This window comes from Ptiloglossa arizonensis, chromosome 6, assembly GCF_051014685.1.
Source record: "Ptiloglossa arizonensis isolate GNS036 chromosome 6, iyPtiAriz1_principal, whole genome shotgun sequence".
In the NCBI taxonomy this organism is placed as follows: Eukaryota; Metazoa; Arthropoda; class Insecta; order Hymenoptera; family Colletidae; genus Ptiloglossa; species Ptiloglossa arizonensis.
Window position 1 is genome coordinate 19,792,394 of NC_135053.1, and position 27,864 is coordinate 19,820,257.

Here is a 27,864-nt window from a genome sequence, read left to right on the forward strand (position 1 = left end):
AATGCATGAATCAGATGTGCCGATCTTGAAAAGAGTTGATGTCACACGATCTGAAATACCGACCTGGTAGAATGTTAATAGTCTTTGAGAGACCTCCTCGTTTAAGAACGGTAGTTTTAAGAACACTCTTCAATTGACTTACTGAGTCGGTAAATGTAGTAAACTTGTTCTACATATGTATGTACATATTTTGCAGTTTTAATTAATCTATCAATATCCCGAACTTTCCCGAAAAATGGAACAGATATATATCTTTTATACTAGATATATTTAAATTCATGTAGTGTTCATATCGTTTAAAGTGTGAAAAGAACCACATATGTTTTTTTACAATATAGTTTATTTAAAATGTGCAGCAAGTTAACGTTTAGAACACTAATTACGGTTAAAAACAGTGCACCGAAAGGTATATGAATTTGCTTTATTAATTTATTTAATAATTTCCCTAGTTTGTCCATATTATAACTTATGTAATCTATTAATTCATATTTTTTATATTTTTCAATAGCGCGATGCCAACGACTTTCGTCTGTTCTTATCGGTTTAAATTTTTCTGTTGTATTTGTATATATACATATATATATATATAGCAATTTCAAAATTTTGTACAAGAAACTCAACGGAAGAGTTTAAACAGTCTTGACTAAATTGAGAATAAAAGAAATAATTGTTTATCACATACGATTTCTATGTACAAAAATATTTACAATTTTCCTTAATTACGTCAACGTAACGCGGTACGGTAATGCATATACATACAAATTACTAACGATGATAACTATGGTACCGCAATGCCAAACAATTGTACGCGGGATACGATTAACTTGTACGAAAATGTGCATACTACGCGATACCATGACAATGCTTTGTTATAATAAATTAATATTCGATATCGTTTCTACCCGTGCGTTCGCATGCACGTTTAATATATGCGATATTTTTACGTTTATGAAAGATCGTGACAAATCGCGCGACGCAAATGACTAATACTTCCGCTTCACTTCAGAGGGCATTACTTGATCATTTTTAACGAGCAAATTGCCAGTTGACTGTCCGGTGCTTTTCCAAAGGGTTTCGTACCATCAGGGGCATCGTATTTGTTCACTTGGTAAATTAGCATCGTTTCGTATCCAAACACGTCCATTCCAAGTTGCTGCAACATATAATCGATAATGTATGAAAACAAATTTCATTTTTAAATTAAAAATCGAACGCGATAAAATTTATTAAATTATAATATAAATTTACCCAGTCTTGCGACGAGAGGTTACAAATACTTTCTTTTAGGATTATAATTAAATATTGAGAGAAATAAATGCAGGGGGGGGGGGGGGGGAGAGGATTAGTGCTTTTAGCAACTTCCACGACTGAGAATTTCAAAGACGATTCCGAAGTTAGATTGCTTCCAGCAGCAACGTTCGACGCTTTACTTAAGAACTTTGTGTCAGATAATACTGGGAACGGGTTGGAGAGCTCGAAGGTGTCCGCCATAATACTAACAATAAGCAAAGCGGTAACGGTCGAACGTTGTTCCTCGAGTTATCTACTTTTCACGTTTAATCCGGCGAGGTCGACCTCTTTAAAAGAACGACCTCGTTAAAAGAGATTCCACAGTGCAAGGTGGCGAGATCTTGGAATTGCAAAATTAACTGAACCTTCGGTACGGGCGTAGTGAAAGTTAAAAAAAATCGATGATGATTGTAATTTGTGCTGCGCGATTGAATGAATCTTGGTATAGTGTAACGTGACGTTTGGGTTTCAAAATCGGTTAGAGACACTTGGCAAATCATAGTCAAAGTGTTAGAGTACTTAAACAGCAATTCCTTGGTAACCTTCAACGACTTAAGTAAATGTCCGCCTTCGAGTGACAAAACCAAAATCGTCGGTACGCCTGAAAGCGGGGTGAGTAACGATTTTGATTTCAAACCGATACCCAGCCTCGCGTATATACTCGAGCAGGGAAAATGAATGGGATGCATCGAGATAGAGGCAGACACGTGTTAATAAAATCGTATCGTTGTGTCGATAAAATAACAATTCCCATATTTTTTTATTATATATTTACGAGAGTGTTGCCAACAGATTGACGGAGTTCTCTCGATGATAATGAGTCCAAATACGACCCCATTTGGACTATTTTTCGATTACTCGTTACGCAAACAATTTTTGAAAAATTGTTTCACTCGTAATTAAAAGTAATCCGAACGATGTCGTGTTTGTGCTCATTTTTGTCGGGAGAATCTCGCCAATTCGTTAACAACGTTACCATGAAGATGGAATGAAGAATATAAAAATTATAATCGCTACCTGCGTAAGCGGGCTGGTGTTCGTGGTGAAAATTCCAGCGTACTCTTTTCTCTTGGCCAACTGCAAACAATACTCCTCCATCTCTTTCATCACGAATACATTTTCGGCCGGGTTTAAATCGCTGCTGGTGCTCATCATGAAATTGTGGATAATCTGGCCTTTTCCCTTGGGCAGTTTTCGTTCACGGATCGGCGCCTCCAAGTATTCCAAGAAGTCGAAGACGATCGTTAACTTCGAGTCGAGTATCAGCTCAGGTTCGTCCCAGAGATCGAAGTTTAGGCCCACACCGATCGTTCTGCCATCCAGCGACGATTTCACTACAAAGCTCAAGTTTTTTTCGACCAATGGCTCCCATAAAATTTCCATCATCAGGTGGTAGTCTTCCTTCTCTATGCCTGGCATCAACCATTGTTCTAGATCCGCTTTGCTGTAGAAACTCTCAGTGATAATTCTGCGAAATGAAACAATTTCGTTCGCTTTATCGGCCGTTTAAAATATTTTCCTTAATTCGATTAATAAAATAAACAATCTGTATCGAACAGCCACGCACATTGCAGTGCCAACTAGGAGAGACTAGAGTGATTCTGGTCAGCGGGTAATACAGGTAACTTTTACTTTTTATAGAAGGAAATGCATTGTTTGTCTCTGTACGGTTCTGCCATCTGATAGCGATGCGATGAGTTAATATTTATCGATTTCGTATCCTGACAGTCGTTTGTTTCCGCGTGATCTATAAAGCTGTATTTTCGAACATAACCCTATAAGAGAGATCAATTTTTAAACAAAGTACGTCAGTACATATTTGAAATCGATACAAATTATTGATATTAATCTGATGGAATAATGGAATGTTTCCACTTTAAAATTCAAATTTGATTCTTTGCGATACTTAAAGTCAATTCAATGTATTGCTTCAAATATCTTAACGTAAGATACAAGGTGGAATTGTTAAAACAAAAGAGTAATTCCTTGCACAGTGCGTCGATCTTATTTATCTGACTTAGGTGTCATGGACGTACAAAAGAATTATGAATAAGACAAACTGGATTCAATTTCTGTAATCAAGGTTTTTCATCAATTTAATAGCTTTTTTAATCCTTTTTACGAATAAAAATTGTTTCACTACACTAGTGGCGTAATTCCGGTCAAATTACTGTTTTTAGATTGTATTTCTGTTATATTGAAAATTTACTTTCTCGACTAATACGAACTGGGCCCTTTAAGCTGTCATTTAAGAGAAAATGCATAACGAAAATATACGTCGTTCAAATTTCATGACAGTTCTCGATCTCTTACTCGAAGGTTAAACTAGCCAATTGTACGTACTCGATCGTATCTTCTTTGTGGGTGTCGTTTAGCATTTCGAAGAGGTGCTCCTCGTTTAGATTGTTCTCAGATGGCGCCTCGTCCGTGCTGATCCTCATACGATTGAGCACCTCGGCTAGATTCTTCGCCGTGATGAATTCCGTGATGCCTATCTCGTAACCTTGATCTCGCAGCTTCGTTACGGTGTAGATCGAGTTCAAGGAGTTCCCGCCTAGCTCGTAGAAATTTGCATCAAGCGTGACGTTTGCACGCCCACCCTGGCCTATCACAGACGCCACAGTGGGGAACAGGACTCTCGCTTTTTTAAGGTCCTCTTCCGGCACGCCAGTGTAATCGCAATTCATGCACTCGTCACTTTCTAGAGGTGAGTTATGGTACGGTGGGACAAACAATATTAAGAACAAATATAATTTTTTGAATACCAAGTACCACCGATAATTATTGTGGAACGATTAATTATTTATTTTTATTCACAGGTACTGTAAATACAACAATTTTTCTCGAACGATCTTCGGATGTTTTTTTTCTTTATTAATTCGAAACAAGCATGTAAGTGAATATATCGCGAATACGCATGTACGAAAATGAACGTTTAAGGTTGAAAATCTCTAGAATTTTTAAAAAATATATATTGGGTTGTTCGGAAAGTCATTTCGTTTTCTTTTTTTGATGAAAATGAAACGTGATTTTTTTAGAGTGTATAAATGTTTATAATATAATATAAATGTGCATAAATTTTTATACACTCTAAACAAAATCGTGATTCATTTTCACCAAAAAAAAAAACAAAAAAAAACAAAATGACTTTCCGAACAACTCAATAGAATCAAGTGAAATGTCATAATTATAATAAAAGAAATATTCTCTATTACAGTCTACGTCGGTAACGTACCATTGTCGATGTTGGAGTGCTCGTACTGCTTTAAGAGGGCCTGTCGATCTGTCTTCCCGTTTGTTAAGAGCGGTATATTATCCACGATGATGATCCGTGGCAACATATACAAGGGCAAAGTACCTCGAAGATACGTTTCGATGTTCTCGGCAGAAGTGGATAAACCGTTTGCCGTGGTCGTGAAGGCGATTAATGCCTGAAAAAAGTACAGTGTACACTGTTTAATGGCTTCTCAAAGTTTACAACGAAATCTATGAATCTCGTTAATAATTTGTGAAAAATAATTCAGCGTACATTAACAGTGTTCGTGTACACGAAGGAAGCTCTACATACTTTATAAATTATACGGGAACGTGTACAGTAAATTTTCATTGTTATTGTAATCGTTGTACGATTCCTGATCTTAAACGAAAAATCTATGATATATATCCGTTCGTTCTCATTCTCTCGGATTCGCTCTTCCATGTTCTTTATTCGTTTTCACTCTTTCTCGCACGCTGTCCTTTTCTCTGACCATCGTTCATTCTATCTCGTTCGCTCTGTCCTTTTATTGCTCGCGTCGTACACGTTGTAAGCCTCCCCACGGTCCCGAGTGGCGATCATGCAACGAGAATTTACTGTATCCGGGTAATGCATTCATACCTGAGACAATTCCCCCGGCTTGTAACAGAGAACGACCACTTTGTCGACACCCGGTGCTCTGGAGACAGCTTTCTCCACTTCCGTGAGATCTACACGATGCCCACGGACTTTTATCTGTGAATCCACGCGTCCCTCGTAAATGACAACCCCTTTCGCTATTCTGGCGTAGTCTCCGGTGCGAAAAATCCTCGAATACTCTGTACAACAAATTGTTAGAACATTAGTCGCTGCGTATAGACCATTGGTGAATATCGTGTAGGACCTAAGAAGTATGGAAATGGTAGTACAGCAAGGAGCTGTAGAGAATGCTCCTGAGCGATGAAATTCATTTTGTCGTCCGTAAATTGCGTTTTTACTATAGTAATGCTATTGGTCGTTATCTCGTGCCATATGAAATCCTGATCAATAGTGAAATAACCTTTGCAGAGGCATTCTCTCCAGCTACTCGGTAGTAAAGACGGGGACGAATGTGCAGTGTAAGGGGATCGGTCTACGACAGGTGATATAAGAACGTGATAACGAGAGAAGAGGAAAAAACGACAGCGAGGATCGTTGTTCTTAGATCGGGATCAGAGATGAATAAGGGGAGATATTGTGGAGGAGAACTGAAAAGGACATATAGAATTGCCAAGGAAAAGAGAAACGTTCTGAGAACACGTGATGTAGATTAGAATGAATTGGACACAGTATCTCGCGCAGCGGTGATCAAGACTCGGTACTTGAAAGAAATATCGTGGTTAAAGAAAATTATCGCGCGAAAAAAAATTTTACACTTTCAAATTTTTATTTTATCTCGATGAAAATAGTACCAATGGATCGTTGAGATTTTTCCGATTAAAATGAGTACAAACACGACATGAATCGGACCAGTTTCATTAGTGCATAATATACTCGATGCAGGTGGTAAATTAATTATGCACTAATGAAACTGGTCCGATTCATGCCGTGTTTGTACTCATTTTAGTCGGAGAAATCTCAGCAATCCACTGGTACTATTTTCATCAAAATAAAATGAAAATTTCAGAAAGTGAAATTTCCTTTGTCGCATGGTAATCTCTTCTAATCGCGATATTTCTTTGAGTGTCGTTTGCTCGATGCACTCTATCCATTTCGCTTACTTTTCTTATTTATTCTTTCAGCTTCGTTGACATCGTGGCACCACTGTATCGTGAAAATAACCTAGTGTAGGTGCAACAAAATGCAGGGACAAGTCAGTGCCAGAGTACAACAACAATATAATAGTTGAGTAACGAGTCAATGACATTAGAAATAAGTTGTAAAAATAATCCTCGCGATCAAAGTTAAGATGCACGGTGGATAGCAATTACTGGAAATGCGGAAGTCGTTTCCAGTCGAGCGTGAGATGGTAAATAATCGTTAAAAGCATCGAGCAACAAACGACGAACAAAAATCTCGATTTTTCGGTCGTACGACGACACTCGTAGTCTCGTCCTCGTTAATGATACGCGTGGCTCGTACAAATGGAAAAAACGCAGGATTTCCACGGTTACGCGTGAATCGTTCTCGCACGGAGTAAGGTCGCTTTCGAGTGTTACATTCTTAACGAGATTATGCGTGTAATGTGGTGGCCAAGAGAAGAGAGAGAGAAAAAAAAATGCGTCGACGCGTTAAATCATGCCACGTGCTAGGATACATACACTATGTACGCTTGTCGATCCGTTTTCGAAACTTCCTCTCGCGCAAATGCAAAAAGGTAACGAGTTCGCGACGCGCTAAGGACTCACTGTCCTTGATGAACAGTGAGCCCGTAGCTACGTGACGTCGAGCGAAGTGAACATTTCCGTCGCTAACTGGAGGGTATCCTTACGAGGAACGACTTCGAAGCGAAGGAGACGAATTGCACGAAACCGAGTGACCGAGAACATCCTTTATACGACGTACGAACCGCGTTACTGCCTCGTTAATTGATCGTGAATCGGGTCCGCTACTGTTCAATTACCGTAAAAACTCGTACTTTGCGGTAAATTAGCAATAGTCACGAACGGAAACACTCTAAATATACATAGGATTTGTGTACGAGATATTTTAGGCCTTAAGGTGGATTTGCATCGTCGAACGGAGGAAACCGAAGCGGTTGGGTACTATAACGATCTTTATCCGAGGTTGAGTATCGCAAGGAGAGTGCAAGAGTTCCGAGTCACGGATTTGGTCAAAACTTTGCGCATTGGTAGATTTGGTCATTCCGTTTACCAAAATTAGAGTACCTGCTCTACCATAAGAGCAGATACTCGATAGTTTTTTTTAAATGTTTACGATCGAAACTTAAAATATGTATTTTAGGTGCAGCGACTAACATTTATCGAGGTGGTACGATTGGAACGTATTAAAAGTTCTACCCCGGTTAAGTAAGGTTCAATTCCGATAGGGCACCAAGGGATCAACGAGAGCGAGCGAGAGAGAGCAACAGCGACCGAGCCTCGCATTACATATAAAAAAATATTCTCTTTTTCGTTGTATCTCTGCGAAAGTATTACCAAAGTATTCGCGATGTTTCCCCGATGAAAATGAGTACAAACACGACCACATTCGGACCATTTTTAATTTCATATTATTCGAATTTGAAAAAAAAATTTTTTTCGAGTACAATTAAAAATAATCCGAATGTGGTCGTGTTTGGACTCGTTTTCACGGGGAGATTCTCACCGATCTGTTGGTGGTACTGTCGTGAAAATTGAACGAAGAATAGAAAAATTATCAATAATTAGTGAACACAAGGGGGATGATTTTATTTCTTGAATTCGGTGTAGAAATTGTCGCTCGAATGTGGGAATCACTGTATAGATTATGGTTGTCACTATTGCTATTTATGTGACCAATATTGAAATATTGAAATCGTAGAAGTTACGAAAAAGTGTGACGTCAACGAAGAATACGCCCCATGAGCGTAACAGGAAAGTGTCAAACCGGTCCCGTGGGAATTTCCATTTTTTTCTTTGATAATTCTCGGTGATCGTTCATGGGCAACAATCGTACCTGGATCGATGGCATGGGGGTTGTTCAGGAACTTGCGGGAGTCATTGTCACGAATATACCCTGCTGCCAAATTTCTTCCAGCCACTATCAGTTCACCAACGTCCCCTTGAGGGACCAATCGCATTTCTTTGTTCACGATGTAGACAATACAGTTGTCCAATGGTTTCCCTGCGATCAGATCAGCGTTACAAATTTGTGCGAAGCGTTGCAAATTTTTATTCACCATTAGAAACTTGCACCCAGTGACGTATCTAGACATACATCTCTATTCCATTCTAAAATTTCAAGTGCAACGTATTCAAAACCGAACAGAGCAAAAATGCATAAAAAATTCTCTGTTGAAAAGAAATTTGTAAAAATATCAAACTATTACAAATTTTTGTATTTATACAAACCATATTGTTTTTTCTAAAACGAAACTAATTTTTCTCCCACGTTTCGACCGTACAGTTAAATTAAAGATCAGTAAATAAGGAGTTCTTGGAGTCTCTAATTGTCTCTAAAATTTATTTCTTGACTATAAATAATTTTCTACCACCAGACTCGATATACCTATAGGAACTTTTTCAGCCGACTGCAGTTGACTCCTGTTGCTCAACAGATGGTATGTGACGTCCCCCATGATTTCCGTGCTTCCATAGAAATTGGCCAGGATCTTGTCGTTATCGCGGAAAGTGGCAAAAAACTGATCGGCCAACGAGATTGGTAGCGTTTCACCGGAGCATATCCAGAGTTTCAGTGAACGTAGTACGTCGTCCTTGTCCTGAAACGTGACGAGAGATTAAATTGAATTTCAATATGATTGACAGTGAAATTGGATAGTCGTTGGTATAAGGAGGCGTTTAAAGTACAGTCTTAGGTGTTAATTAAGACGGCCGGTTCGTAATCTGCGTGTCTAATTTAAATATTAAAACGAGGAGTTGTCGAGATTTATTATCGTGTAAGCGGATCTGTATTCAGACGTTCGTTGAGCCTATCTGGTCGTTGTGGGTCCACGATGGAAAAAGTAGCAATGGGTTTCGTAGTCGTATCGGTAAGTATTTTTAAATTTTTAGTAGATCTTAGTAGATCTTTTTAAACTTTTAGTAGTAGTTGGTAGGTTTTTAAAACTTTTAGTAGATCTTAGTAAGTCTTTTTAAATTTTTGGTAGATGTTAGTAGATTTTTTTAAACTTTCAGTAGATCTTGGTAGGTGTTTTTAAATTTTTAGTAGATCCTAGTAGGTCTTTTAAAATTTTTAGTAGATCTTACTAGGTCTTTTTAAACTTTTAGTAGATGTTAGTAGGTCTTTCTAAGCTTTTAGTAGATGTTAGTAGATCTTTTTAAATTTTTAGTAGATGTTAGTAGATATTTTTAAACTTTCAGTAGATCTTAGTAGGTCTTTTTAAATTTTTAGTAAATCCTAGTAGGTCTTTTTAAACTTTTAGTAGATGTTAGTAGATATTTTTAAATTTTTAGTAAATCTTAGTAGGTCTTTCTAAACTTTTAGTAGATGCTAGTAGATCTTTTTAAATTTTTAGTAGATGTTAATAGGTGTTTTTAAACTTTTGGTAGATGTCAGTAGATCTTTTTAAACTTTTAGCAGATCTTTTTAAACTTTCAGTAGATCTTAGTAGGTCTTTTTAAACTTTTAGTAGATCTTAGTAGGTCTTTTTAAACTTTTAGTAGATGTTAGTAGATTCTTTAAAACTTTTAGTAGATCTTTTTAAACTTTCAATAGATCTTAGTAGGTCTTTTTAAACTTTCAGTAGATGTTAGTAGATCTTTTTAAACTTTTGGTAGATGTTAGCAAATACTTTTTACTTTTGGTAAATCTCAGTAGGTCTTTCATACTTTTGGTAAATTTTAGTAGATTTTTTATACTTTTGGTAGTTCTCAGTCGATCTTTTACACTCCCGTATTATAATATTAATTTTTTCATATTATTCAACAGCGTTAATAAACACGTCGTAAACAGCGTTAACCATGAAACGAACGAAATAGACATTTGCTACACCTCTAATGTGCCTTAAGGATTGGTACAGGTCTGCGTAGAGCTATTTACATATTGCAATGGGTGTAACAAGTGCCATAGACGTGCTACTTACCCGTAGGCTCAAGTACATGAGCATGGAGTGTAATAAGGACGGCACCAATACCAATCGTTGAATCTGAAACCATGACGAAACATTTATGCGTGCACAGCTCGAAAAGCAGTCGAAAAGTGTCCAATTGTGGAACAATACGAATACACAAATTTCGTTTAACATTAACGGAGGAAAGTTGAGTGAAAAAATTCAATGTCACTGAACAATTGAGAATTGTCGTGTCACAAGCATTGTTCAATATCTTGCGAAAGCCAGAATTATTGTATCACAATAAGTACCTAACCTTGTGCTTGTCCAATACGCTCACGAATCTCTCTGGGTCCCTTGTCACGTGTTTGGGGATAACCACCAAGGTACGACCTTGTAGAAGAGGTCCCCAAATCTCGGAGACACTGTCAACGAAGGTCAGGGACGTTTTGAAAACGCAGTGTTTCTCATTCGTTGCGTAAGGTAACTCGTACCATTGCCATTGTAGACGGTTTAACACTGTTGCGTGCGGTAAGAGCACACCTTTGAATAACAAAAATCAATAATTATTCCAATATCTTCTTCTTCGTTTCTCTGCTAAACTGTACTTGTTCAAATTTTATTACGATGTGTCCGAAAGAGTTCGTCATTTTCACGTTAGAAAGATAAGTGCAGTGCTGAGAAGGTGGATCATTTAAATTGGAACATTTGTGTAAATTTTTTTGTTATTTACTATTACAGTTTTACGTGAGAACTTTTCAGGATAAAATTGCACCGACTTTCGAATAAAGTATTGTATGAAAAAATATTGATCTTCGTTTTAAAAGTTCTCGTAAAAAAATAACCTTGGAAAAATAACAATTCACCCTTTTAACGATGCAACTTTTCTCGAAGATTTTCTCAAAGAATAAACGACGTGGATTATTTAAACGGAAGTAGTTAAATATTCTAGAAATATTCTAGATTATTTAAATTTATCCTGTTTCATCAATTTTAAGTTTATTCTTCTCTCAAAGAATATTTAACTATTTCCGTTTAAAGGGTCCAGCATTTTAAATAAATCCACTCCAAGAATTAAGTACGATTTGAGAAACAAGAAGAAATTTCATTTTAATGAATATTCTTTAAATATTTCTAGAATATTTAAATATATTCTTTTCCATCAATTTTAAATTTATTCTTCTCCTTCAAAGAATACTTGACTATTTCCGTTTAAAGGGTCCACCATTTTAAATAAATCCACTCCAAGAATTAAGTACGATTTAAGAAACAAGAAGAAATTTCATTTTAATGAATATTCTTTAAATATTTCTAGAATATTTAAATATATACTTTTTCATCAATTTTAAATTTATCTCGTTATTGATTTTTTTTTAAATTTATCAATTTTAACTTCTCCTTCGAAGAATACTTGACTATTTCCGTTTAAAGGGTCCACCATTTTAAACAATCCACTCCGAGAAACAAGTACGATTTAAGAAACAAGAAGAAATTTCATTTTAACGAATATTCTTTAAATATTTCTAGAATATTTAAATATATTCTTTTTCATCAATTTTAAATTTATTCTTCTCCTTCAAAGAATACTTAACTATTTCCGTTTAAGGGGTCCACCATTTTAAATAAATCCACTCCGAGAATGAAGTACGATTTAAGAAACAAGAAGAAATATAAATACCTTTCGGTGTGCCCGTGCTACCGGAAGTGTAGAGAACGATCGCGAGTTGTTTGGGATCCTGTTCGAGCTCCGAGTCGTCGGTTTCCTCGCAGTGACTTTGGTCCACCAGCTGATCGTACGTGATCGCGATCGTGCCATTGTAGATCGACGAATCCGCTGCAAGATTTAAATTAGAACGTTCGTGGTACCGTAAGGACATGTGTCCGCTTGCCACACGAGGAAATCGGCCGTTTTCTAATTCCTAGTCGAAGAATTTTGAACGGTCTAGTACATCGGATTTACAAGTGTAACGGTTGTTAATTAAGTAGCGTTGGTCTCAGGACATGGACTCAGAAAGTTGTTCCTGGAAAACCGTGCGCTGAAAAAAGCGATTATCTGCTACGACCTTAAATCAACGTGATTTCCATAGACGCCAAGGTTCTTCCGTTTACCGCGACGAAGAGGAATCGCTTTGACACGCCAAGCGTAAAGGTGAGCTACTTTCGTGCGGTGTCGAATGTATACGAGTTGTTCTATCAATCATCGAAATTAATTCCCGTCTGTCTTTTTTTATTATTAGAGAGAGATATGCTCGTTTCGTTCAGAGAAGTATACCCGAGATACGGTCAACAGTCTATGAGCATTTAACGAAGCATCACTTCCTTTAAATCTATTGTTAAATATAATAAAGAAAAAAATACAATGAATTTTTCTTACTCCCTTTTATTAACAATAAAAGAAAGTAGGTGGGGATTAATTTTCATAATTTTATGTAGACGTTCGATTTTTCAAGTTGAATCTAAGGTATGGTTAAGGGACTGTAAGCGAGCATATAACGAAGAATCACTTTTTTTAAATATACTGTTAAATATGATAAAAAAAAGTATATATAATTATGGAAATTAATTCTCAGCTACTTTATTTTATCGTTCGAGTAAGAAAAATTCATAATTTTATATAAATATTTAATTTATAACATTAAATCTGAGGTATGATGAAGGGTCTGCGAACGAGCATATAACGAATCATCACTTTCCTTGAATATACTGTTAAATATAATCAAAACTAAAAAAAATGAAAACTATACACTGAGTAAGAGGAACGATGGAATTATTATGTATTTAATTTATGATAGTAATATTTTTATCGAACGACTATAATTCACAGCGTTGGAACTTGTACAGTATTGGACGCTTTACCCAGCGTTGAAGTCTCCGGAATAAATTTCCTAATTCTATCGAGTAGTATGTTCTCGGGACTCGCGAAACCAACTCGTCACATTGCATGCACCATCGTAGGAAATTTTATTGTATTTTTTCGAGACGACAGAGTACAATCGAAGTACTTTGATACCGCGACTTGTAACATTTATAAACAAAAGGAGTACAATGTACAATAATTTTCAATTTTTTGACTAAAAAGACACAGAGCCACGTCGAAAGCTATACTTCTCAAAGAAGGACCTCGACAGTTGCAAGAAACGAGCTTGAAGTCCAAGTATGGAGACTCGTATAATTATCGAGGTAACCAATCCAATGAGACCTCCAGTTGCACACTACACCCCCACTCTTTACGGTTGACCGTCTGTGGTTCGTTGTCTACCCCCACCACCTTCTCCACTACCTATGGCACACTGGTTACTCCCACTACTCCTGTTATTTACCCCCACTACCTCTTACGTACACGTCAGTGTCTCGCCATCATTCTGTTTTCGTCCCAAACAGGAATCGTTGGATTTATTACTAATCGTTTCTTATCAACACACTCGAGGAAACGAGTTTTGCATAGAGATATCGAGGTTGTGTTCCACCTTTGAGACGCAAAAGGACACAGTGTCACCTCGACAGCTTTCCACTTTTGCGAAACAAAAAGACCAAGCTTTCCACGTCGAAGACTCCTTTGTCCAATGAAAACACCCAGTATACCCCTGTCAACAATCCCCAACCGTATGAAAACAATCGGCCACACAGGACACTCTGTCGCCATTTTCCAACTTTTGGAAGCCAAAAGCAGCACCAACATCATCGATCGTGACTACGTACCCAACCTTTCAACAACTGCGTTCAAATCAAACAAAGGGGTTAGCTAAACTCTCCTCCTCGCGTGATTCTTCGTTCAATTTTTCATACATTTGCAAGCAAACGATTATTAAAAATCAATCTCGACACCTACTTACCAGAAACCTCTTCTAACCTACAGATCCCAGTACCTAGCTTAGTGACACTGCTGCAGTGGTATCAGCTACGTTAAAAGATCATCGAACAGGGAAAATGTTCTAAAAAAAAAGAATTTCCCGCCAAACGAATCCTCCTCCCTCTTTGATCCACCAGCAATCATTCGTACGTGTTCATCGTTAAAAGGACACCCCGACCGGTTCATAAATCATCGAAATGCAATCCACGGGAAAAATTAAAAAGAAAAAGGAAACGAAAGGAATGGAAAGTCGTTTACCTTCTTCCTCTATCAGCACCATGAAAGGTCTCGCCTCTTGGAGAACGTGTTTCACCCTGGACATGGGGAATTCCGCGTCCAGTGGGAGATACGCCATTCCAGCTTTGATAACCGCCAACAGAACCGCCGGTAGTCGATGTGACGATTTCATGCAAACCGCCACCAACGATCGTGACGCGTTTTCCGGTTTCTCGCACTTACGTAGGGTCCGGGCCATCTTGTCCGTCAGCTGATCGAGCTCCTCGTAGGTGAACGTGTGCTCCGCGCCATTGTCGTCTGCATCGGTGAAACACCAAATTTCGTGAAAAGAATACACCTCGTGGTGTTTTATAACAAAATGATAAAATAACACGACAAAATCAAGCACGTCGATTGATTTTCCAACGCGTTTTTACCAATGTTTTTCTTTCTTTCGGAATGGTCTTTTTTTTTCTCTCTCTCGACACCGATCACGTCTATCCCCCACTGTACCCCTTTAGTGACACGCCAATGGCGCACGTACCTTCGTAGTAGATCGCCAGATGACTGGAATAATTTGCCGCCGTCTCTTTGAATAATTTATGAAGCAAATCCTTCTCCTTGATATCGTCGGTCTGCCGGCCTTTTAAGACCGACTGTTGCAGTATGGTGCCCATCTGTGGGTCAGAAATTTCTTTTCTTTAACCTAGATGGAATTAATCTTTCGGCAGCTAGAAAATTGATATCGTGGGGTTTCGATCGTTTACGTAGTATCGACAGAGACGGATTAATCAATCGATCGAAACGGATTTGTCCAGCTGAGATCGATGCTGGTGCAACGCCTAGAACCGTTTCGTGATTTATTAACCGCTTTCGAATCCCAAGTGGCAAATCGTACGCGGGACATTGAATGCTCACCATCGACGAGCTAATTTTTTGTACGTTTAACACAATTAGTGGATTGTGATCCAGAGGGAGATTTTGAGTCTGTTCTACCTTGGTAGAGTCGAGGGGACAAACGAGGGGGAATTAAACAGAGAGAAGATTTAGAGATTTCTTCCGGTTAATTTTTTCGATTATTGTTTTTCGATTAATTTCGTGTTCAGATTGAAGAGATTAGGGGAGTTTTTCCAATTGGTGCCATTGGGGATTTGGTGAAATTTGGAATACTTTAATGTTTGATAGAAGTTGGGAATTGGAATGGGGTATTTGTTAACATTGAAAGGATTTATTGTAATTTGGAAAATTCAATTATTTGGATTCTGGGTGGAGAATAGTTGAGTGTTTGTTAACGTTGATACTATTGGGGATTTGGTCAAATTTTAAATATTTAAATGTTAGGTAGTATTCGGAGTGAAGTTAACAAAATTAGTTGTTTGTTATAAATGGTACGATTGAGTATTTTGTGAAATTTTAACATTCAAATATTTGGTAGAAATTGGGCTTGAAATTAGAAAGGGGTATTTATTTAAATTGAAAAAATTCGAATATTTATTGTCATTTAAAAAATTCAGGTATTTAGATTCTAAGTTAAAAATATTTGAATATTTGTTAAAATTGATACGATTTGAAATTTGGTAAAATTTAAATATTCGGTACAATTTGGAGTGAAGTTAAAAAATTAGTGTATTTATTAAAATTGATATGATTTGTGATTTGGTAAAATTTAAACGTTCAAATATTCGGTATAATTTACAGGTGAAGTTAAAAAGATCCCTGTTTGTTAAAATTGAACGTTAAATAAAATTTTAACATTCAAATTTTAGTTAAAATTTCACAATTCACCAAAATAGGAAAGATTCGACCGTTCATTGAAATTTCAAACATTCGTATATTTTGCGCTCGAAAACGATTTAAGTATTTTCCAAAATGATAAATATTCGAAGGTGTTCGTTAAAATGAACAAAATTCGGAAATACCAGAAGTGAAAAGATTCGTGTACTTAGGTATTAAGTACCTAATACCGACAAAGTTACTAGAAGATATTGTTTCCAGGTCTCGTGACACTTCTACAATCAGACTCGTAAGATTTTTCATCTAGGCCTCGATCCTTGAAATGATTCTACGTTTTTCCCCGCTTTATGATACTTACATACGTAGATGCATCACCGATAATGTTACTTTTACATAATTGCCCTAGTTTTGCATACGATCAAGGTGTTTCTAAGGACTTGGCACTTTATAAACGCACGATAACATCCATAAGAGAAAGATCGGTTGTTTGTTCGTTTTGAAAAATTTTTGACTGAAAAAAAAAAAACGAATTGTTCACGAGAATGGAAGATTTTGAAATTTTGCAACAGCTTCGTCAGTCGCAGCGCAATCTGCTAGCTGTGCTCGCGAAAGCGAGCCAAATCGTGCTGGCTCACCACTCACCTGGTTTCACAATGCACGAACAAAGGGAGTTAACAATGAAATCATCTGGCAGGTAGGGATAGTCTGGGTGTATCCTTCGTGTAACAAAAAAAAAAAAAAAAGAAAGTCGCTCTAAGGTGATCCAGTTTCGAGGCAACGTAATAAGAAAAATCAACCTTTACAGTCAGGTAGATCGAGAACTCGTTCGTTTCGATCATATCAATAAAGGATGTTACGAGGACAGTTATTTGACAACCTTGGTGGATAAGTCAATAAGAAAAGTGACTAAGTGCTCGTTTCACGAATGTTCGACGAATAAATAGCGATACCGAGATACTTATAATTGGTACAAAATATACATCCAGATACAATCTTTCAGGTGATTTAAGTTTCTCCTCGGTTAGGTTCGCTGCCATTAGCACGCGAAGATATTAGATTTGTATCTAAAAGACACATGGTCTAGAAGGAGTTATGACACGTCCAGATGCAATCTTTCAGACACCAGTTCTTAACGTCTCCGTCCTTTACCAAACGAACAAACAACGTGTTCATGGAAGATCACTCTAATCTCTTCTCTTCGTCTACAACCACCGGTTAAAGGTATTTAACGATTGTATCTAAAAGACACGTGCTCTGAGTTATGACACTTGTAGACACTCTCTTCCAACGATAGAATCAACGATAGAAAAGCATTTTAACGACTGAAGAAACAATGTATTCCTAGAAGATGAATCCCGAAGAAAATTATTTAAATGCAACCTCTCCTTATCTTCATCCACGACTAGGGGATAAAGACGATGGAAGATTGTGTTTAAAAATACACATGGTGTGAAAGAACTTATGGCATTTTTAAATACAATCTTCCAGCTATCAGCTGTCAATGTCTTCGTTCTTCACCGATTGGAGAAACAATCTTTTTTTCGAGAAGATAATTCCTTGATAGAATCTAAAGACGATGCAATTAGATGCAAGATTGCATTCAGATGCAATCTCTTGTTATCTTCATCTGAGATTAGTTGACAATGGTATTAAAAGGTATCGTATCTAGGTCTTGTGACACTTCTAGACACAATCTTTCAGGTACTTCTATCATCACAAAAAATTGACCTAATTGATGCAAGATTGAATTTAAATGCAATCTCTTGTTATCTTCATCTGAGATTAGGTGACAAAGGTATTAGAAGGTATCGTATCTAGGTCTCGTGACACTTCTAGATACAATCTTTCAGGTACTTCTATCGTCACGAAAAGTTGACCTAATTGAAGAATTAGGTTCGCTGATCCTCTTCTCCTTTCGAGGACGATTTCACTGAAAAGTATTATCGTAAAAGACGGGCTGTGATGAAGAATACGTTCTCCTTGAAAACTTTCTCCATGTGCAACGTTACCAGAGACTATCGTGAACTTTGGTAACCCCGTTAAATATGATCCTCTCTAATGTAACACACTCCGTTAATGCACCGACTATTCACGAGTACCTGACTCTACGTACACGGTGTCAAAAAGAGAATTGGAAAGTACGCAGATCTGGAAAGAATTCAATACACTTTCGAACAATTGCAAACATCGAGTGTCGAGTGCAAAATATTCTAATAAAAATTTGTTAAGAGTGCAAAATATTCTAATAAAAATTTGTTAAGAGTGCAAAATATTCTAATAAAAATTTGTTGAGAGTGCAAAATATTCTAATAAAAATTTGTTAAGAGTGCAAAATATTCTAATAAAATTAATACGGAGTGTCTCGAAAGTTTCTGAACATTTTTGGAAAATAGAAATAATTTTAAAGAAATTTCACCACAAAGCGTGTCTACGTACATTTTTTCACGAAGAAAAAAAAATCTAGACACGGTTGAAAATTTGAATCATCGTTCGTGAAATTTTCGAGGAAATTCTTCTCTGGAAAATATTCACCTTCGATTGTCGACGAATCAGTTACGTGTTATTTTTGAACGATTTTGACACATCGTAAATATTTATATTTCACGCGTGAAAAAACTTTTGGACAAAGACTTTTCGGACACCCTGTGTTTTCAATAAGTACAATCCGCGCCCTGCGAGTACCGAACCTAACTCTTTTTACGTCTCATATGTTAAATCAAACATTTTGTTCACTAATCTTTACATCTATGTAATACTCGTTTATCATTCCATGGTACATTAATTGCACGAATTGATCACTATGCAGCGATAGAAATCACGGTGTTTCGTTACCGTGAATTAACGCACAGTATTATTTTATTGCCCAATAGATTGTGTTAATTAAGTATTTTTCGCTCGGTTCGGTGAATAACTTGTCTTTCGAGTCCCTGAGCCGTTTTTCTTTCTTACACTCTGTATATGTCGTTGAGGTTCCCGACGAAAGTTTAGTCGTACGAGGAAAACAATGGAAGGGAAAAATTCATCGTGAAAGATCTTTTAGAACGTGCCTTTCGATTCGAAACGAGACCGCGGGGCCACACGTTCGAACGGAAATTGGCAGCGTGAAATATTATACAAATGGACTTACATAACATTGACTATGCAATCGTTAACGAAGAAAAGTTCACGTTCCGCTCGATGAAAGTGTTCAGCGGCACGATTGCGTTTATACGTTTTTTGTAACAATTTTCGGCAATCGATAAAAATAATATTCTAGGTTATGTCGTAACACGTACCGAACGAAGCGTTTTGTTTGAGTATCGAACGAGTAATGTTATTTTATTCTACTGTTTCCTTATTAGAGAAGGTCTGGAAAATTTTATTAGAAAAGTTTATTTCACTTCTTTACGCGAGATTCAATTCTCTTTAAAATTGCTTGGGAACGTTTTTAAAAATTGTTACAATTAATAAGAATTTTTAATTTTTAATTTACGTATAAATAGTTCGCACACTGCTTCGTTTTGTCTCCGGTTATCTTGCTTTGATATTCGTTGGTGGAATTCGAAAACGAAACGTTCTTTCTTGGGTAACAGTCACGGGTCATCGATGACCCACGCCGCATCCGGCGCGTTCGATCTATGAATCATCGTTTCTTTCGATTCTATGAAATTTGGCTTTCAATACTCGGGAAAACGTAATATTCTAAGCTATCGACCTGATTTATTACCCGAATTAAATTTTGAAAATTTATTACAATTTTTGCGCCATTTATCATATGAAATTTACGTTCAATATATTATGACAGAGAGTAGGAATATTTATGGCGAATTCATCGGAATGTTAATCATACGTGGTAGAGAGTGCCTTGCGCATATATTGATCTAACGATTATTGCAGGTTAAAGCGAAAGGAACGAAAAATGTTTTACCCCTGTATGCGTCCAGTTGAACGGTGCATTGAACGTGCATAAGCGTTCAAACTTCCGTACGCGACAAACCGAAAGGGTTTTAGCGATAACCGATTGAAAAATTATTCGATAATTTTTTTTCATCGAGGAAACTTTTAAATTATTATACCATTAAGAAAACTTTTAAATTATTATGTCATTGAGAAAACTTTTAAATTATTATGTCATTGAGAAAACTTTTAAATTGTTATATCATTGAGAAAAATTAAAAATTATTGTATCATTGAGAAAACTTTTAAATTATTATATCTTCGAGAAAATTTTAAGATTATTGAGAAAACTTCTAAATTATTATATCATTGAGAAAACTTTTTAATTATTATATCATTGAGAAAAGTTTTAAATTATTATATCATTGAGAAAACTATAAAATTATTTTATCTTTTAGAAAATTATAAAATTATTATATCATTGAGAAAACTTTTAAATTATTATATCTTCGAGAAAATTACAAGATTATTATATCTTCGGGAAAATTTCAAGATTATTGAGAAAACTTTTAAATTATTATATCTTTAAGGAAACTTTAAAATCATTGAGAAAAGTTTTAAATTATTGTATCATTGAGAAAACTATAAAATCATTATATCTTTTAGAAAATTATAAAATTATTATATCATTGAGAAAACTTATAAATTATTGTACCATTGGAAAGACTTTTAAATTATTATATCATTGAAAAAATTTAAACATTATTATACCATTGGAAAGAATTTTAAATTATAATATCTTCGAGAAAACTTATAAATTATTATACCATTGGAAAAATTTTTAAATTATTATACCTTTGAGAAAATTTTAAAATTATTATATCATTGAGAAAATTTTTAAATTATTATACCATCTTTCATGTAAAAACAACTGCAATACTACTTTTAGTAAAATAACCATTCAACCATTCGTTGATTACTAAAAATTCAATCGTTCGATATTTATTCATTTCTCCCAAGTTTTCGTCGATAATAATTCTCCCCCAAATTCTAGCCCAATTTTCTTTCGTTCATTCTTCAATTCACAGTTATTCCTGAATCGATCGTTACATATTACTCGCTGTCACGTTCGCGGTTTAAAGTTTACAGGAACACGTCAGAGCCGCTAAGAAGAATTGTATCAGGAAAACCGCTATCGAGACAAATGTTTGCCTTCTTTGTCACTAGAAACGGGAAAAAATTCTTACGCGGATAAAAATATTGAATAACAAACGAACGTGAATAACTCTTTGTCCGTTACCGAACAAAAAGTATAATTTCAATCGCGTCGTGGAATTATTTCGTGGATCAAAAATTTGTTTCTCTATTGTGCTTGCATTCCACATCTATTATTCGTTGTTCGACAGGAAAAAATTTCGAAAATATTCCACATTCTTTTTGTTATCCGCGTGACGCAGGTGAAAGCAAGTGCGTCAAACGCTTCCACGAATTGTGCAGGAAGTGAAACGAACATAAACTTATTGAAAAGCGTGAAATAAACATTTCCATCGAACATTTTCAGATTTCTCATCGACGTTTTTCCACGAACGGATCGCAGCGATTCGAAATTTTATTCATTAACCGCGCGATTGACCGGACGACGACGATGAAAACGAGTTAGTATCATATCGCATGAGAGCAGGCGAACGTCGTTTTCATAGAAACATGAACGTCAGTTTGCAGTAAATCCGTAGGACTTCGAATGATTTAACCCCCCGAGGCATTCGCGTAATTTATTTCCTCGTTACACTTTCGCGAACCCATTCCTCCTAATTTATCGTAAAAAGTAATACCATTTCGCGTATACGTTTGACCTTCTTGGCGGTTTAAAAAAAAATTATTCCTCACGAATTCTCCATGCATCGAGGTGTCGATGAGATACGAGAAAGTATTCTTACTTCTTTATTACCAGAACACAGAAATGTTGGTTTTGTAGGAACAATACTTTAGTAGTACTTTTTGACAAATCAGTCGAAGAGTAGACTTTGAGAAATTTGGTCGAATAATACTCTTTGTTTAATTGGTCGAAGAGTAGACTTTGACAAATTAGTTGAAGAGTAGATTTTAATAAATTAGTCGAAGAGTAGACTTTGACAAATTAATCGAATAATACTGTTTGTTAAATTAGTCGAAGAGTAGACTTTGACAAATTAATCGAATAATACTGTTTGTTAAATTAGTCGAAGAGTAGACTTTGACAAATTAGTTGAAAAGTGGACTTTGATAAATTAGTCGAATAATACTCTTTGTTAAATTAGTCGAAGAGTAGACTTTGATAAATTAATTAAAGAGTGGACTTTGATAAATTAGTCGAAGAATGAACTTTGATAAATCAGTCGAAGAGTGAACTTTGATAAATTAGTCGAATAATACTCTTTGTTAAATTAGTCGAAGAGTAGACTTTGAGAAATTAATTAAAGAGTGGACTTTGATAAATTAGTCGAAGAATGAACTTTGATAAATTAGTCAAAGAGTGGACTTTGATAAATTAGTCGATTAATACTCTTAGTTTAATTGGTCGAAGAGTAGACTTTGACAATTTAGTTGAAGAGTAGATTTGAATAAATTAATCGAAGAGTAGACTTTGACAAATTAATCAAATAATACTGTTTGTTAAATTAGTCGAAGAGTAGACTTTGACAAATTAATCGAATAATACTGTTTGTTAAATTAGTCGAAGAGTAGACTTTGACAAATTAGTTGAAAAGTGAACTTTGATAAATTAGTCGAATAATACTCTTTGTTAAATTAGTCGAAGAGTAGACTTTGATAAATTAATTAAAGAGTGGACTTTGATAAATTAGTCGAAGAATGAACTTTGATAAATCAGTCGAAGAGTGAACATTGATAAATTAGTCGAATAATACTCTTTGTTAAATTAGTCGAAGAGTAGACTTTGAGAAATTAATTAAAGAGTGGACTTTGATAAATTAGTCGAAGAATGAACTTTGATAAATTAGTCAAAGAGTGGACTTTGATAAATTAGTCGATTAATACTCTTAGTTTAATTGGTCGAAGAGTAGACTTTGACAAATTAGTTGAAGAGTAGATTTGAATAAATTAATCGAAGAGTAGACTTTGACAAATTAATCAAATAATACTGTTTGTTAAATTAGTCGAAGAGTAGACTTTGACAAATTAATCGAATAATACTGTTTGTTAAATTAGTCGAAGAGTAGACTTTGACAAATTAGTTGAAAAGTGGACTTTGATAAATTAGTCGAATAATACTCTTTGTTAAATTAGTCGAAGAGTAGACTTTGATAAATTAATTAAAGAGTGGACTTTGATAAATTAGTCGAAGAATGAACTTTGATAAATCAGTCGAAGAGTGAACTTTGATAAATTAGTCGAATAATACTCTTTGTTAAATTAGTCGAAGAGTAGACTTTGAGAAATTAATTAAAGAGTGAACTTTGATAAATTAGTCGAAGAATGAACTTTGATAAATTAGTCAAAGAGTGGACTTTGATAAATTAATTGAGTAATAGTCTTTGTTAAATTAGTCGAAGAGTAGACTTTGGCAAATTAGTCGAAAAATAGACTTTGCCATATTAATCGAACAATACTCTTTGACGGAACAGTTCATTTTACTTCAAGCCTCCCCCTTGGGACTGGTTTTGGAAAACAAGTGACTCGAAATCGGTAAATTATGCGAATGTACAACAATGCGTTTAAAAATTTTCCTCACGTCGTGTATGTTTTTCTAAATAGGGATTATTAAACGCGTTCAGAGTCCGCACACGTAAGCGCGAATACCATTCTTATTGCGCGGAAATTTTATCGACTTTCGTGACAATAAATATTGCCCCGTGATATAACCTATGTTTTCTAGCCTTAGAAAAGCTTCCAGTTGAATCTTACGGGCGATATTTATCGAACTCGGGTCCATTCGCGAGGCCAGCGGACTGTGAACGCGTTAAAAACTCTACCAATTCTTGGATATTGAAATTCACTCGGACTCGTGAGTAAAATGGAACTCGATCGCATCACTCGTGCGCGAAATTTAATTCGAATCACGGATGACGTATAAAAACACCCATTGGTGACTTATCCCCGACGTTCGTTCGATTTAATAATAATTATCCGAAAGAAACTTTCATTCGTTCGTAAATATACAAAATATTTCGATTTTCCAATACCTTGGAGTATTGATTTTCCAATATCTTGGAATTTCACTTTTCCAACATCTTAGATTTCCAATTTCCCAATACCTTCGAGTGTAATTTTCCAATATCTTGGAAAATTATCTTACAATTTCGTGAACGTATAGTAAACTTTCATTTGTTCGTAAATAAACAAAATATTTCGATTTTCCAATACCTTGGAGTATTGATTTTCCAATATCTTGGAATTTCAATTTTCCAACATCTTAGATTTCCAATTTCCCAATACCTTCGAGTGTAATTTTCCAATATCTTGGAAAATTATCTTACAATTTCGTGAACGTATAGTAAACTTTCATTTGTACGTAAATAAACAAAATATTTCGATTTTCCAATACCTTGGAGTATTGATTTTCCAATATCTTGGAATTTCAATTTTCCAACATCTTAGATTTCCAATTTCCCAATACCTTCGAGTGTAATTTTCCAATATCTTGGAAAATTATCTTACAATTTCGTGAACGTATAGTAAACTTTCATTTGTTCGTAAATAAACAAAATATTTCGATTTTCCAATACCTTGGAGTATTGATTTTCCAATATCTTGGAATTTCAATTTTCCAACATCTTAGATTTCCAATTTCCCAATACCTTCGAGTGTAATTTTCCAATATCTTGGAAAATTATCTTACAATTTCGTGAACGTATAGTAAACTTTCATTTGTTCGTAAATAAACAAAATATTTCGATTTTCCAATACCTTGGAGTATTGATTTTCCAATATCTTGGAATTTCAATTTTCCAACATCTTAGATTTTCAATTTCCCAATACCTTCGAGTGTAATTTTCCAATATCTTGGAAAATTATCTTACAATTTCGTGAACGTATAGTAAACTTTCATTTGTTCGTAAATAAACAAAATATTTCGATTTTCCAATACCTTGGAGTATTGATTTTCCAATATCTTGGAATTTCAATTTTCCAACATCTTAGATTTCCAATTTCCCAATACCTTCGAGTGTAATTTTCCAATATCTTGGAAAATTATCTTACAATTTCGTGAACGTATAGTAAACTTTCATTTGTTCGTAAATAAACAAAATATTTCGATTTTCCAATACCTTGGAGTATTGATTTTCCAATATCTTGGAATTTCAATTTTCCAACATCTTAGATTTCCAATTTCCCAATACCTTCGAGTGTAATTTTCCAATATCTTGGAAAATTATCTTACAATTTCGTGAACGTATAGTAAACTTTTATTCGTTCGTAGATATACAATCTCTTTGTCCAATTAATACCAAACACCCTACAATAATTTATTCATTCGACGATAAATATCATTCCCAAATAAATTATCGAACAAACACATCCTACACCGATTCGTTCGCGACGCTCGGATAAATTTTCATTCGTTCGACAATAAATACAATTTCATAATTATTAACGAACAAACGACAAACCTACCCTAATTTATTCTCGATACACGTTCGAGTGTAAATTATCATTCGTTCTATAAATACAACTCCATCGACGATCAATTGTAATAATTTGTTCGGTAAATTTTGTCGTTTTTTCCATTGTAAAAAAGAATACTACGACACTCAAACTTTGAACAATTGTAAATATACGAACGAGTCGACTATACAAAACTTCGCACATGTTCATCAAACAGTACCATTGTTAGAAAAAAATAAAACGACGTACCTGACAGCTCCATTTTTATCGAACTATTAATCCCATTTTACAATTCTCATCGAACGAACAAAAATTGTTACTCGAAATTCGTTACTCGAAATCCGTTACTCGAAATTCGTTACTCGAAATTCGTTACTCGAAACTCGTTACTCGAAATTCGTTACTCGAAATTCGTTACTCGAAATTTATTACTCCAAAATCGTTACTCGAAATTCGTTACTCGAAATTTATTACTCGAAATTCGTGACTCGAAATTCGTTACTGGAAACTCGTTACTCGAAATTCGTTACTCGAAATTCGTTACTGGAAACTCGTTACTCGAAATTCGTTACTCGAAACTCGTTACTCGAAATTCGTTACTCGAAATTCGTTACTCGAAATTCGTTACTCGAAATTCGTTACTCGAAATTCGTTACTCGAAATTCGTTATCAAAGGTATCTCCGCGATCACCGATCGTTGCACATCACACGAAAAACAGTGGCTCGTCGCGTGCCAAGTAGCCCAGGTTCGATTCTCGTTCACTCACCTCAGAAACGTTCTCTCACCGGATCCAAGTTCTGCTTATCTTCGCCTTCTGGTCTGCTCCCTGACGCGGTAACGAAGTGCCCGATAAAACGAAGTGGTCCACGATTTCGTTTGAACGTCACCGTGCACTTCGTGTTCGGAACTATCGAACTCAGCTGTCGGCTTTCACTGTAACGCGCGCGGTTTTCAGCGAACACACTGACTCTCGGTTCCCCGTCGTGGAATCTTTTCCGGTGATTCTTCCCCGTTTACCTCGTTCCTTTACGTCGCACTTTCCTCCTGTCCTCGTTATCCACGATCAATCGTCATCGATCCCTTCTGTCGATTCCGTTCACTTTTCACGGATCCTCTTCGATCTTGTCCAACCGTCTTCCACGATCGTTCTCCTCGATTTCCTCGAATTTCACCGATCCTCGAGTAACCTCTTTCGCACTTCGAGATTCTTCACTCCTCGACAGTTTGGTATTTTTCTTCCACTTTGTAAAAATTTTATTCGCCGACAGACTGGACCGTTCACTATCCGACGTTTTGCGTCTTTCTATTCTTATGGTCGATTTTCTCGATTTTTGTCTTCTCGATAACTTGGAACTTCAATTTTCCAATATCTTGGAATCTTTATTTTCCAATACTTTGGAGTTTCAATCTTTCAATACCTTGGAATCTTTATTTTCCAATACCTTGGAGATTTCAATTTTCCAATACCTTGGAATCTTTATTTTCTAACACCTTGGAGATTTCAATTTTCCAATACCTTGGAATCTTTATTTTCCAATACCTTAAGATTTCAATTTTCCAATACTTTGGAATTTTTATTTTCCAACACCTTGAAGTTTTAATTTTCCAATACCTTGGAGTTTCAATTTTCCAATACCTTGGAGTTTCAATTTTCCAATATCTTGGAACTTCAATTTTCCAATATCTTGGATTTTCAATTTTCCAATACCTTGGAATTTCACTTTTCCAATACCTTGAAATTTCACTTTTCCAATACCTTGGAATTTCAACTTTCCAATACCTTGGAATTCTTCTTTTTATTTTCCAACAAACTGGAATATTTACTTTTCGATACACCGTATCTTCCTATTTGTCACGATCCACACGTACTTTCGACACTACGGAGTTACGATCTCCTCGATAACATGGAACATCAATTTTCCAATACCTCGGAATTCCAATTTTTCCAATACCACGGAATTGTTATTTCTCCGCGCCTTGGAATTTTTAATTTTCCAACACCTTGGAATCTCTATTTCCCAATACTTCGGTATCCTGGAATCTTTATTTCCCAATACCTTCGATCGTCTCGATCTTACGGTAGCTCGTGATATTTATTACCCAATATTTTCAATCTTCGTTCTTCGATAATGTACATCAATATCCGAAATACATTCGATCGTTGAATTTTTCCCGACACTCGATTCTCGAAATTTAGACGGTACGAATTTCCGTTAATTCCACCGTTCGATAAAATCGTCTATACCACGTTTCGATCGCAGAATGCCACGGATCTGTCGCGATTGATCTATCAGGTGTACCAAATCGAACCAAGGGGACGAACAACGCGGTTCCTCGGAACGCAATTCGATGACCTTACGGTTTAGTCA

At 35.7% G+C, this 27,864-nt stretch overlaps 1 protein-coding gene across 1 annotated transcript; it reads right to left on the reverse strand.

The window, feature by feature from the left end:
* Nucleotides 1–333: 333 nt before the first annotated feature.
* E (nonribosomal peptide synthetase ebony) lies at nt 334–27,864 on the reverse strand. The gene is made up of 13 exons (XM_076314757.1): nt 26,262–27,864; nt 14,825–14,957; nt 14,323–14,598; nt 11,893–12,048; nt 10,531–10,757; nt 10,248–10,310; nt 8,714–8,924; nt 8,162–8,329; nt 5,168–5,364; nt 4,526–4,721; nt 3,634–3,991; nt 2,308–2,758; nt 334–1,153 (listed from the first exon to the last, which is right to left on the reverse strand). Exons 2-13 carry the CDS (start codon nt 14,955–14,957, stop codon nt 1,013–1,015), a joined length of 2,577 nt encoding a protein of 858 aa, XP_076170872.1. The 5' UTR covers nt 26,262–27,864; the 3' UTR covers nt 334–1,012.